The sequence below is a fragment of the Alligator mississippiensis genome, chromosome 11, assembly GCF_030867095.1.
Source record: "Alligator mississippiensis isolate rAllMis1 chromosome 11, rAllMis1, whole genome shotgun sequence".
NCBI classification, from domain to species: Eukaryota; Metazoa; Chordata; order Crocodylia; family Alligatoridae; genus Alligator; species Alligator mississippiensis.
In genome coordinates, this window is record NC_081834.1 from 39,884,610 (window position 1) to 39,898,655 (window position 14,046).

At 44.8% G+C, this 14,046-nt stretch overlaps 1 protein-coding gene across 1 annotated transcript in view; it reads right to left on the minus strand.

Annotated features, from left to right (window-relative positions):
* Positions 1-14,046, minus strand: part of LOC102558668 (mucosa-associated lymphoid tissue lymphoma translocation protein 1) — a 54,284-nt gene that overhangs the window by 23,527 nt on the left and 16,711 nt on the right. Inside the window, exons 6-8 of the mRNA XM_019477871.2 lie at positions 12,677-12,773; positions 7,751-7,777; positions 5,758-5,961 (exon numbers count right to left, since the gene is read on the minus strand). Coding sequence (XP_019333416.1) covers positions 5,758-5,961; positions 7,751-7,777; positions 12,677-12,773 — 328 coding nt within the window. The remainder of the gene's footprint in view (positions 1-5,757; positions 5,962-7,750; positions 7,778-12,676; positions 12,774-14,046) is intronic.

A 14,046-nucleotide genomic window follows, 5' to 3' on the forward strand; every position in this document is an offset into this window, starting at 1 on the left:
AATGTATGACTGTTATTTTCCTATGATTTCACTTAGCACACTTTGTTCTCTTTGAATTTTTAAAATGATGAATGACTCAGGTCTTTTTAGGATGGTTGAGACAGTGACTGAGGAGGCTCTTTGGCAGAAGGCAGCCCACACGGGTCCCATGTGGGGAAACCTCAGAAGGGAAGTACCCAACTCTAACCACCCAAGACGCCCAGAGAATATGCCAAAGGTGACCAAGCAGCCAGATCATCAGGTTGGTACACTGAACCAAAGAAAGAAGCCTCTTCCATGTTGTCATCTTCTGACTATGCAGTTCTGCCAGGCATGACAAAGAGGTCTGTGCTTCCTCAGCCCTTCCCGGCCCCGCTGGTAGTAAGTGGTAGTGCCCCAGCAAAATGCAGTGCCTTAGATTGATGGAGCAAGCAAGCTACCTCATGCTGGTCCACAGGCCAACTGGCATCATAAAACCATGAGCTATTATTTTTAAGTGTGCGCCAACTTTTAAAAGCTGAAGGAAAGCACAGAAGTCATGCCAACCATCCTGCATAACTATCAATCTAACTTTTTGGGTTATGTTTTGTTCTCCAATGTTTGTTAGCAGAATACTTCTACATCATCTTGCACTTGTTGTTAACTCCAGTAGGTGTCTGGTAGTGAGCATGTGCCCATAAATGTACATTTGTGCCCGTGTGTGCATGTGGGCACAAACATGAGTGCAGGTGTACTTGTGGTTAGAATTCATAGAATCTATCTGAGAACAGCGCTTATAGAACAATTCCTCAAATGCCTAAAATAACTCAAGGTTAAACAACCCTGCTGTCAAAAAGGCTCCACACACCCATATTTCATGTCATAGGAGTATAAAATTAATCCTGAGGAATCAGTTTTTTCACCTAAATGTATCAACTGAATATTAAATATAATGAGTTCTGTCATCCTGAATGGTGTAGGAATATTTCAGATAAGGTTATGCTGGGGAAGGGAGTCTGGCTATTAGCCTGCCCAAATACAGGAAGGTAGATATCTGAAGTGGCATCACAGCAGTAATCCCAACATCAGCATTGAACTGGGAGCGATCAACTGGAACTTCAGGGTATTGCCTCACATTGAGACTGATAATTCCTCTTACATTTGGGGTCAGGAGCTGAAAAGACTGCAGCCTTCCCAAATTGTTGCACAAAACTAAGGATTCACCAGTTTATTTGGCCTAGTTTAATCAACCTGATAACTGGAATAATTTGATTGTTTGGTATTAACCTTTGTTTTTTAATTTGATTTGTTTATATTTTATGCTTTTGCTTAATGATTCCGTTTAATTAATGAAACATACAAGTTATGCAGTTCACTTGTTTCCTCCCCAGACATCAGGATTCCACTCAAGGAATCTCCAAAGTAAGACGGTGGTCATGGAAGTACTGGTGGTCATGGAGTTTCCACTAGTTCCAGTGGTGCCTGAACTGGAGCACTGCTGGCTTTTCAAGGAAAGCAGACTCTAGCATGCATTTTTTTTTTTCTGATAGTAAATGCAGGTTCTCTCTTTGAGGGCGTGGGACCATAGAGGCAAGCAGTTCAACCTAGAGACTGACCAGTTTCAGATAACTCTGAGCATTCCAGGATCCTTATGATGAAGCCTTTAATTACACAATTGCTGTGACAGAACTGGAGCCTTTTTGTAATAAACGAGGAATATTGCATAATGACCTGGTTAGTGGAATGCATATTAAATGAATATATTGGTATAGAATCAAAGAATCACAGAAAGTGAGGGTTGGAAGGGACCTCAGGAGGTCATCTAGTCCAACCTCCTGCTCAAAGCAGGACCACCCCCAGCTAGATCATTCCAGCCAAGTGGAATGCTGCTTAATTTATTGGGCTGTAAGGAAAAACAAGCAGGACACAAGATAATCTACTGCCAGAAGAAACACATGATGCTAGTAATAAGGATCAGGGGCCAAACTGTTAGTTTTGGAGATTTAAAATCCTCCTCAAATAGTTTTGTTCAGAAGGCACAAAACCCAGGAACAGAAAAGAACTCTGACAGTGTATAAAAAGGTCTCTCTCAAAAAAAAGGGAGTTTTCCAAAAAAACCCAGCAATGTCTACATTACCGAGATATCAGAAGAAGTGAGGCCTGGCTAGAGTATGCTGCAAGGATGGCATGGCTTTAGATAAAATAGACATGTATGTAGATGGTGTGATTTCTTAAAACGCTTTTCTCCCAAATCTCCCTTTCTGCTATTCAAAAAAGAGAAAATCCTTTGATTTAAGAAGGCTATCTGGTCAATGTACACCAGTGCTAATGGACTTCTGAAGGAAAGGTCACAGGTATGAGTATGTGGGACCAGCTCAGTGAATGTGGCCAATTCCCAGGGTGCTGTAGCCCAGGACTCAGTCAAAAAGTAGGATATTAATGCAAGTCCACACCAGGAGAGGTAAAACCATGAGGCCTGAAGACTGTGGGAGTGCACTCAGAGACCAGGAAGGGAAAAAGGTATAGCCATCCTGTCATCACACTTGCATACTCTCTATGCTACATCATCCCATGCTCAGTCAGTATGAGGATGGATAATTGACAGAATGAGGCAACTGCTCAACATCTCATATTAGCCTTAACATTTAATGTACAGCCCAGCATTATTCATTGCATCACATCCAAACCTTGTATTGAATGTGGAATGAGTAATGTGCCTTGTGGGTGTTCCAGTGATGCTGATCACCACAGTGGCAGGAACTCACACAAGTGAAAGGATTTGTCTTCCCAGCTTCCATCATTATCAGCCCCATTTCACAGTTGCAGAATAGAGGAAGAGACAGCACAAAGCCAAAAAGCATCTACTAAATAAGCGTGCCCAACTAAAGACTCCCAGGATTTTTCAGAACCCTTAGCATTTTTATAGCAATTTGTACTTTCCCACTGAAGCTCCAAATGACTTCAGCTACAGTTGCAAGTGTGCGTCACTTCTACAGACTAGGCTGCTTGTGTCTCAAGATGGGGTCCCAGAAAAAGAGGAACAGACAATTAGCGGCCAGCTGCGACAAACTGTGGCTTAAATGAGTTCCAAGACTGATACAGGAACTTTGTGGCAGAACCAGGGATAGAGTACAGTTATTCTCGGTAACCAGTAACAGCTTGAACCATGAACCATAGTTCTCTTCCTGAAAGTCACAACCCCTTTCAGTATATGAATATATAGGGGCAGATCCAGTGGTAGGTGTGTTGCACCCCATTTTTGATTCCCACTCCACCCAAATTTTAAAACCAACTGCCTGGGAGTAGCAGTGGCATTTATGCTTAGGCAGCGCTGAGTGAGTCAATTGATTTCATTATAAATCTGATTCCTGGTAATCTCTCTCCTCTCTATGGGTGTTAACAACCCACTCTCCTTTTTAACAGAGGAATAGGATGAGACAGACAAACTAGTTACATCAGTTAAGTTGATGCGTTCCCAAGAGTAAATCCCCTCCTTTAAAGCAATATAGGGTTACTGTGGCTGTCCACTGATTTTGATGTTCAGAGGTAGTTAGCTGCATTAGATTTCATAGATTTCGTAGACATTAGGGCTGGAAGGGACCTCAGAAAATCGAGTCCATCCCCCCGCCCGAAGGGCTGGAAGTCAGCTGGGGTCACAGGATCCCAGCAAGATCAGCATCCAATTTACTCTTGAAGGTGTTCAATGTAGGTACTTGAACCACCTCCGATGGGAGGCTGTACCAGACCTTGGGGGCTCGGACAGTAAAGAAATTTTTCCTTATGTCCAGTCTGAAACGGTCTTGCAGTAGTTTATAACTGTTTGACCTCGTCATCCCTTGGGGCGCTCTGGTGAACAAATGTTCCCCCAGATACTGATGGTCACCCCTGATAAACTTATAGGTGGCTATCAGATCACCCCTGAGCCTGCAGTTTTCCAGGCTAAAGAGCTCCATGGCTCTCAGCCTGTCGTCGTAAGGTCTGTTTTCCTGACCTCTGATCATGCGCGTGGCTCTTCTCTGGACACTCTCAAGCTTCTCCACATTCTTTTTGAATTGTGGAGCCCAAAACTGGATACAGTACTCCAGCTGACAAGGAGCTGAGTTCAAGGGGAGCTGGAGCTGACAAGGCTGAGTTCAAGGGGAGAATGACGTCCCGGGATTTGCTTGAGAAGCATCTATAGATTCAAGCCAGCGTTTTGGTCGCTTTACTAGCCGCAGTATCACATTGCAGGCTCATGTTCATCTTGTGGTCAATGATGACCCCCAAGTCTCTTTCTTCCATAGTGCTAGCCAACTTCCGAGCCTATAAGGATGCTGCAGGTTTTCCCTCCCAAGGTGGAGAACCTTGCATTCTTCAGTGTTAAACACCATCAGGTTCTCTGCCGCCCATTTGCTGAGCCTGTCCAGGTCAGCCTGGATTGCCCTCCTGTCTTCTGGTGCGAATGCTTTGCCCCAAAGTTTGGTGTCATCAGTGAACTTGGCCAGTCCACTTCTGACTCCAATGTCCACATCATTAATGAAGATGTTGAACAACATGGGTCCAAGGACAGAGCCTTGGAGGACCCCACTGGTCACAGAGCACCATGACGATTGACTTCCATCAACCATCACCCTCTGGGTCCGACCACGGAGCCAATTCCCCAGCCAGCGGATCGTGGTGGACCCAAGGCCACAATTGGCCAGTTTTGCCAAGAGGTGATCATGGGATACCAGATCGAAGGCTTTTTTGAAGTCAAGGTATATGACATCAATCTCTTCTCCCTTGTCCAGGTGATAGGTCACCTGGTCGTAGAAGGAAATGAGATTGGTCAAGCAAGACCTACCTGCAACACACCCGTGCTGGCTATCCCTCAGTGTGTTGGCATCAGCCAGTCCATTAAGGATGGCCTCTTTAATAAACTTTACTACGAACTTCCCCAGGATAGAAGTCAGGCTGATGGGCCTACAGTTTGCTGGATCCACTTTCCTCCCTTCCTTGAAGATAGGCACCACATTGGCCTTCTTCCAATCTTCAGGCACACCGCCAGAGCGCCAGGAGTTCTCAAAGATCTGTGCCAGAGGCTGGGCTATGATGCTTGCCAGCTCCTTGAGTACCCTGGGGTGTAGATTGTCAGGGCCAGATGACTTGGAAGTATCCAGCCTCTCAAAGTGTTCCTTCATGAGGTCAGCATTGATGGAGGGCAGGGGATCTCCCTCACCCAGACCTCCCTGTCCCATAGTGGAAGTCAGGCAAAAGGTAGGGCAGGATGGCACCTTAAACACTAACTGATCCATTCACAGTATCTGACAAAAATAGGTTCTTGACTTTGAAAGGTCATGCTTCTCTGAACCAGTTAGAATGCAAGGTGCCACTCTGCCCTACCTTTTGCTGTGCTTCTGACATTGAAAAAGTACATGCATAGTGCCAGATGGAGTTTAAGGATTTTCAAGACTATAATGAGCTGAGCAAAACAGACAAGAAATAACAATTTTTATCCGCTCATAACTCAGGCAAATCTGACTGAATGTTCATAGGGCTAGTAAAAGACACCTATTGAACCCCATGGCTACCTTCCCACAATATTCAAAAATCCTGATGCAAAGCAGAGAGGGGTCTGAGCTCTTTTAAAAGAGAGCTGGAATTTATTTATTTATTTATTTAAAGTAAAAGTGTTACGAAACCTTTTCATAGAGATCCCTGTCTCTCCACTAATCCCAACCATTGCTAACTGTCATGCTGTCTGAAGGGCTGGGTGACTCCCTTTTTTGCCTCTACTGAAAGGAAAGCTCCCCTTGTGGAGGTTCTCAGGTTGCAACTTACCATAGACCCCTTTCCCTAGGAGCTGCAGGAACTGATTCACTGCTATCATCATTTCCACCTTGTTCAGGTCCAGAAGGGAAACCACCCGGAAGCCCAGTTTCTTTAGAAGAAGGCTCAGTTCAAACACGTCTGTGATGGGAGCCATCAGGTTAGGATGATTCTGGTAATGGTTGTTGCCCACCAAAAGTGCCACCTTGTCAGTTGCTGCAGAAATATCAGATGACAAGCAAAGCCATCAGTCCACATGCAAAGTGTAAGGACCTCAATCAAGTAATACCAGAACTCCTGAGATCATTTTGATTACTCAAGATGATACTGCATATAAACTGCAAAACTACTGGTGCATATGGTACCTCAGGCCTGGAGTGCCTGCCTTCTCCTTTATATGCCATTAGGGTGAATCTGAATATGTGCGTGTATACACACACACACGCACATATAATCTGAATATAGTATATATACGAATCCGAGGTGTGTATATGCATATATGTATATTCATACATGGGTTCCTGGATTTCTATATATGCCATACATATCCAGGGTGTGTTTCTATGTGTGTATGTATGTATACATACATATATAAATATAATCTGAATATATCATGTTCAGATTATGTGCGTGTGTAATCCGAATAATGTTAATATACACACACATACATACTCATAGGTGCCTTATACATGTAACTGTGATATAAGTTGCAATTTTAGTCGTATAAGATTTAGGCATCATTATAGTACGGTGTGTGATCAATATGATCAATATATTATACCATATATTTGGAAACACAATTGTGCAAGTAACTTATTGTTAGGAAGCCTGTTGATGCCAAAGGCTCCAGTGGGGATAATGTGGTTAAGGCATGCCAACTCGGTATGCAAAGGAGCAATGCAGCATGCAAAGAAGGGATGCAGCCAGCATCACTGATGGCTGCCTTTGACTCCCCAGCCCAGATGACCAAGTATCTATGTACAGATGATCAAGTGGGGACATCCTTTGGCATGAGTTTGGAAGAAGGATCAATTTCAACACCTCTGGAGCCACCTCAACCACTCTGCCCCTGCATCTCTGTTGAGTCTGTGCCAAAACCAACCCCCCCCGCCAAGATATTTTACTTCATGTTTTTCCATGTCTTTCTACTTGTTCTAAATTAAATAAGAGTATGAAAATAAGCATCATTTTGAAACAAAAAGAGTCAAAGGATTTCATTTGGCAAATGTTAAAATGAAATGCTTGGATTTTTCTTCCCTCCACCCCAAATTGTTTTACAGAGGAAACTATTTGCTGATTTCAACCTGAATTCACACACAGTTTCAGGAGACCCCAAACCTGCATTTTCTTCTGCAAATATAATCTTGGCCTGAAACATTTCCCTCAGTTCTATGTAAAAACACTGCAATGCTGCAGACAATGACATCCTGCCATTGGCAAGTACTAGCACTGTAATGCCACCTGTGCTGTCCCTGTAGCAGTCATATCATAACTGCCTTCAGTCCTGGTGGAAATATTAGGGAAAATCTGATTTTCATTTCGTGGAAGTGATGGTTCTCTTCAATGGCCATGTTTGCAAATGCCAGACACTGAGGGACCCCTCAACACAAGGTAGCAGGGGCCAGATGGCTGTCATCAGCTTTCAGGCTAAGCGCCACTTTTTTCTTTGCTTCCCACTTTTGCATGTATGTTTCTCAATGGGCTGAAGCAAGGATCTAGAAAAGTCAAAGGGAGCCCCACAAAGGGGAGGGAATTTGGGCCACATAACAGATTCTAGCTATTTCAGTATGGTGGGAGTACAGGTTAGGGTCCAGGCTGGTCATGATCAAGGGACTCCTAGCATGCTCTGTGTGCAAAGCTGAATAGAAGCCACGTGCCAAGGGGCTGCTGGAGCAAAGGAAAGGGGCTGCTGCCTATAGAAGTGCATCCAGCAAAACACCTCACAGATTCACTGCACTTCCAACACCAATTTGTTTTCAGGGGAAGAGAGAGGAACAGCACTCACCAAAGAATGTATCTGGCCAACACGTACCTGCAACGAGACAAGGAAAAAAAAAATCAACCCCAAGCCTTCACCTTGGATCCCACAGCCTTACTCCAGTCATTTGTCTGGCACCAACAGTTCTGGCACCAAGACAAGACTGGATCCAACACCCCTGGGCTCAGCTCTAACACTGAACAACTGACTAGATAAGAAGTTCAAGCTCAGGATGGAAGTTCTGAGCTTTCTTCTTGTATGCCCAGTGGTTGGCTCCATGCCCACAGGTCAGCACAGGCCCGTGGTTACCATTGTAGTTACCATGCACATTTTAAAGCACATGACTCTCAATAGCACTCAATTACTCCACCACAGAGGCAGGTAAAGACAAGTCAGAAATGATGTATACTTCTACACAGGCTATGCATTTTGTGGGTCTGAGTGTGCTGTTTGCCCTCTATGCCCCACCAAGATGGTAGCCAGAGCTTTATCCACCAATACCAGCATAGCTCCACACTTATGGGGAGAAAAGAAAATTACCAACCCGTGCTTCAGGTGCAAAGCCCAGAGGGACCTGTGTCCCTGCATTTGAAAAACATCAACTTGTTTCTTTGGTGATGTATTTCATCAGCTAACACTACATACCTTTAAAAATAGTGTGAACACAAAAGGATGGCACAGCTCACTCCTCTGATGTGAGTGCCCCAGAAAGGTCTCTAATACAGCATCACCCATGCTCATGATTTTCCTGATATTTGGATTTTTTTTGCAGAAAGCCCAAGTTCCTAGAGTTGTGAGATTAGTTGGGAAACTTGATTTTCATTCCAACAAAAAATAAATTCCTAGCCTGCAAGAATAAGTGTGGAAGACTAAAAAGGGAACTCTTAAGGGTGTGAAAAAGATAAAGTAAATAGCAACACTTCAAAAGTATTGCCTTTAAAATGTTGTAATAAACCCCATGATTTTTAAGTCATTCTTTTGATTTCAGAAGGCCTGACTCGTAACTGTGAATGTAATGGAGTAGACATATTCTAATACTCAGTGGAATTCCATCTGAACTAGTCTATTTGATGAGTCCTTTTTCCGTCAGCCTATATCTTGTGGCATTTGCTGTTAGCTGCTTTAGGGATGCCTACATAGCCTCAATGGGTGTCTGTAGATGTGCAGGGATGCTGCTCCAACATGCTATAATTACAGCACATCAGAGCAGACTTGATTAATCGAGTCTGCCAGTGCATGCTAATTAGCATGCTCCAGCACCCTCTGAGTCTCATGTGTCGGCATCTCCACACTTCAAAATGGTGGTGAGGGTGCTTTAGCTAAAGCTTGTCTGATGAGCTTTAGTTAAAGTACTCCCGCCACCATTTAGAAGCATTGGAGTGCTGATACAGGAGATGCTGCGAATGCTTTAATTAGAGTGCCCCCACCCACTCTTACCCCTGGAGCATGTGTAAAGATGCCCAATGTTTTCTAGTATTTCATTCAAGCCCAAACCCTATTTCAATCACACCCTTTGTCTTTTGACTACTTCACCAGCTACTGGGAGAAGGAGGAGGTACAGGGCTAGGCTCTTTGGGCACCTATGCATGTGCAGAGGCTGCTCCGATGTGTTGGAGCAGACTCGATTAATTGAGTCTGCTGGAGCATGGTAATTACTGCACTCCAGCAGACTCCAGTGTCATAAGTATCAGCGTCCCCAGACTGAACCAGCTTTATTTAAAGTACCCACCTTCCCCCCTGTCTATTTGTCAACGAGCTTTAGTTAAAGTGCCCCTACCACCATTTTAGTTAAAGTGCCCCACCACTTTTCAGCACAGGGACGCTGATACACGTGATATTTCAGGCGCTTTAATTAAAGCGGTTCTCAGAGCCACTCTACTTAAGCCTTTCCCACCCCCTCTCAGAACACACCTATAAACACCCTTCAGCTCTACCTGGGTAATTTGTACCTCATAGGGACTGGAAATCCAGTTTAACAAGGCGCCTGGGGACTCTCCTGGCATCTGCTATTTAAGTATGATAATTTTCTAAGGCAGATTTCAGGGAAGAGTGGCACCTTCTAGACCATCTAATTTCATAGATTTCATAGACATTAGGGCTGAAAGGGACCTCAGAAGATCATCAAGTCCAGCCCCCTGCCCCAGGAACTCAGCTGGGGTCATAGGATCCCAGCAAGAAAAACATCCAGGTTTCTCTTGAAGGCATTCGAAGTAGGTGCTTGAACCACCTCCAGCAGCAGGCCATTCCAGACCTTGGGGGCTTGGACAGTAAAAAATGTCTTCCTTATGTTCAGCCTGAAACGGTCTTGCAGGAGTTTATAACCGTTCGACCTTGTCATCCCTTGGGGCGCTCTGGTGAACAAACATTCCCCCAGGTCTTGGTGAACACCCCTTATAAACTTATAGGTGGCCACCAGACTGCCCCTGAGCCTGCACTTCTCCAGGCTGAAAAGTCCCATAGCTCTCAGCCTCTCGTCATAAGGTCTGTTTTCCTGACCTCTGATCATGTGCGTGGCTCTCCTCTGGACTCTCTCAAGCTTCTCCACATCCTTTTTGAATTGTGGAGCCCAAAACTGGATGCAGTACTCCAGCTGTGGCCTCACCAAGGCCAAGTACAACAGGATAATGATGCCCTGGGATTTGCCTGAGAAGCATCTATGGATGCAAGCCAGTGTTTTGCTCACTTTACTAGCTGCACCATCACATTGCAGGCTCATGTTCATCTTGTGGTCAATCCTGACCCCCAAGTCCCTCTCGTCCGTAGTGCTAGTCAGCGTAGCACTGCTGAGCCAATAGACATGCTGCAGGTTTTCCCTCCCAAGGTGGAGAACCTTGCATTTTTTGGTGTTAAACACCATCAGGTTCTCGTCTGCCCATTTACTGAGCCTGTCAAGGTCAGCCTGGATTACCACCCTGTCCTCAGGTGTGGATGCTTTACCCCAAAGTTTGGTATCATCGGCAAACTTGGCCAGTCCGCTTCTGACTCCAATGTCCACATCATTAATGAAGATGTTGAGCAACATAGGTTCAAGGACAGAGCCTTGTGGGACCCCACTGGTCACAGAGCACCATGACGATTAACTTCTGTCAACCACCACCCTCTGGGTCTGACCACAGAGCCAATTCCCCAGCCAGCGGATCATGGTGGACCCGAGGCCGCAGTTGGCCAGTTTTGCCAAAAGGTGATCCTGGGATACCAGATGGAAGGCTTTTTTAAAGCAAGATATATGACATCAATCTCTTCCCCCCTGTCCAGGTGATAGGTCACCTGGTTATAAAAGGAAATGAGATTGGTCAAGTATGACCTACCCACAAGAAACCCATGCTGGCTATCCCTCAGGATGTTGCCATCGGCCAGTCTGTTAAGAATGGTCTCTTCGATAATTTTTTCTAAGACCTTCCCCGGGATGGAGGTCAGGCTGATGGGCCTGTAGTTTGCCAGATCCACTTTCCTCCCTTTCTTGAAGATAGGCACCACATTGGCCTTCTTCCAATCTTCAGGCACTTTGCCAGAGTCCCAGGAGCTCTTGAAGATCCATGCCAGGGCTGAACTATGATGCAGGCCAGCTCCTTGAGCACTCCGAGGTGTAAATTGTCAGGGTCAACTGACTTGAACTGAATTCACAGAGGCATAAGATTTTGTAAATAACAGCTTACTTTTTTGCAGGGAGAGCCCAATCTTTATCCTCCAGAACTATTCTGAACAAGAAATATTAAGTTTGCATCTCAATTGACCACAATTGCTAGTGAGACTTGTGAGGCACATCCTAATGCAACAGGTTTCCTATGATGCAGCTAAAGTTTCCTTATAAACAACTCTTTTTTTAAATCTAAAACAGGCAGAAGACAGATGGTTAAGCTCTCAGCATTCCACTGTTTTCTTGTTCTGGGCTCTAAGGGAAGTACAGATCTGCTGAAGCGTTAAGGCCCAACTTGGTTCCAGTAAATCCAAAAAAAATCCTTGCTCCTGGATTACAAAGGAATTTCACTCAACTCCTGTATAGAACTCTGCACTTTGCAGGCTCCTCTAAAATACAGGCTCCCCTTTTCAGTCTTTTTACAGGGCTAAATGGCATCTCTTTGAGTAGCTGCCCAGACATGTGGGAAGACTGTCATTTTTTCCCTTATAATTATAGACCCACTTCCCTGGCTAAATTTGAAACTTCTCTTATCTTGGAATTCCAGGAATGCTATTATCACAGTTCTGGGTGGCTTGTCAGCAGGAGCCGGTAGATATCTACATCCTCAGCTGGCAGGAGCTGGCGCAGTTCCACTGGGGTTGCTAATTCAGATCTAGTATTTCCTGGGTGTGAGAAACTGTTCTGCAGATTGTTTCCCTGACAGCCAGGACAGGACTGCCAGCACACTTCCTACTTCTCTCCAAATCCGTGCAATGTCTCTCTGCATTTGTTCTTGCTGGAGCTACCAAGAAAGGTTTTTCAGTTCAACAATTGCCCCTTAAAATGCCCTTGTGAATGCAGTCTCTGCCTTCTCCTTGCACTGTCCTTGGGGATTGGTATGTTGTCCCCCTGCCCAAAATACACTTCACCTCCTATTTTTCAGAGTGGCCATTCAAAATCTAGTGCCTGTTTTCTGGATGCTCTTGAAGAGTTTCATATGCCTATAAACAGTCTTATACTGAGCTCCCAAAACTCAAGGGATCCAGAATTAGAGGTCTCTTGCACTGGCATTGGCTGCTGAGGCTTGTCCCTGGCCAGGGGAGGAATCAGTGCCCAAGTCTAGCATCTTGGATCACCAAACCCAGGGCACTCAGTCCACTGCTTACCCCACAAGGCTGACCCAGAAGTCATGCCTATGGCACTGTGTTTGTTGACCCCATCCCTGTGGTGTGCAGCCCCTCCACATCAGAGCATCCAATCCATCTCTCCTCCCATTACATTTCAACCTAAACACTACTTTGTAATGAAGCAGGATGTTATGTAGCTCTGCTCACCTATATGAACGTCCACTGCATTGGTCCAGTGTTCTCCGTGGCTATTGGCTGCGCAGCAAAGGTATGTGCCAGAGTCACTGACCTTTGCAGGGTTGATCTAGATGGAATGAAATTAACATCAGATTATTGAGATCTGGTTTTGTGGCCCCATGTTCCAGCTTCTGAGGCCCCCAAACTGCTGAAGCCCAAAAGGTTCTGCCTCTCATATTGCTCTCAGGGCCAGAGCAAGGCACTGAATGCAGATCTCCTGTCCCAGGCTACCACCTTAGCCACAAGTTTCCAGGTACAGCAACAATAAGAAGCCAGTAAGCTCTGGCTTCACTAATTTAATGTGAACATTCCCAATGCTTCTGTAGGAGGGCTGGGCTTAGTGTTATCACCTCAAAGCCTGGCAGAACCCTTGGTTAATTCACAGGATTCTTGAGTAACAAATGATCTGCATTGGCACCAGAAGAGAGAAAGGAAGTCCAAATGAAAATAAACTTTACTGGAATTCAGACTCCAAACGTTTCAGAACTGAAGTCAAATTTTATCCCTGAAGCTAAACAGAATGTGGTTAATGCGCATGGGAATACACAAATATGAAATGAGGGTTCCCCAAACAGAGACATCTGGAGGCAGATGTCAACACAAGCACTCTGTGAAAGGCTACAGACAAAGGGTCAGTTTGGGGTAATTCAAGAACATGTGTTCTCTGGTTTGCACTGAACCATGCAGCACAGAAACTGCCATGAAAACAAGGGTCAAGGCCACATCCTGCCATTTATCCTGCCAACGCCGTGTCTACCTCAGAAGAAAAGGGATTTCACTCCTACTCTGCAAAAAGGCAGCTGGAATTGTAACGGGTGTTAGCTGGCTGGAGTGAACCCTAGCAGGGCGCACAGTGGGAACCTTTGCACTCATGTGGACCTACTGAGACATATCCATGCTACACTAGACATATCCTGTCCACACTAGGGTTTTTTGTGGGGTTTTTTTTTTACTGATTTTTAAATGCAACACAAAAATCTGAAATACATGTGTCATCTACACATATCAGCCTAAACTACTTACATGTTTATCATAAGCAAAGAAGGGGACAAGAGAGAAAAAAAGAAAGAAAGAAAGGAGAAAAAAGGAAGGAGGGAGGGAAGAGGAAAGGATAAAAAGACAAAAAGAGAAGTGTGCAAAGAGAAATAAGCTAGTTGCCAAAGTATTCTAAGAAATTGTTCAAACTTGTGGAAGCAGTTATGCCTCCAAAACTGACCCTCTTCATAGATGCCAGTTGCATCATCAGGGCAAGGGTGACTTGTACATTGGTACCATGTTTTGACCTTTGGAGATGTCCTACTTTTCCAGCACAGTAATATAATCCTGAATGTCACAAGTAA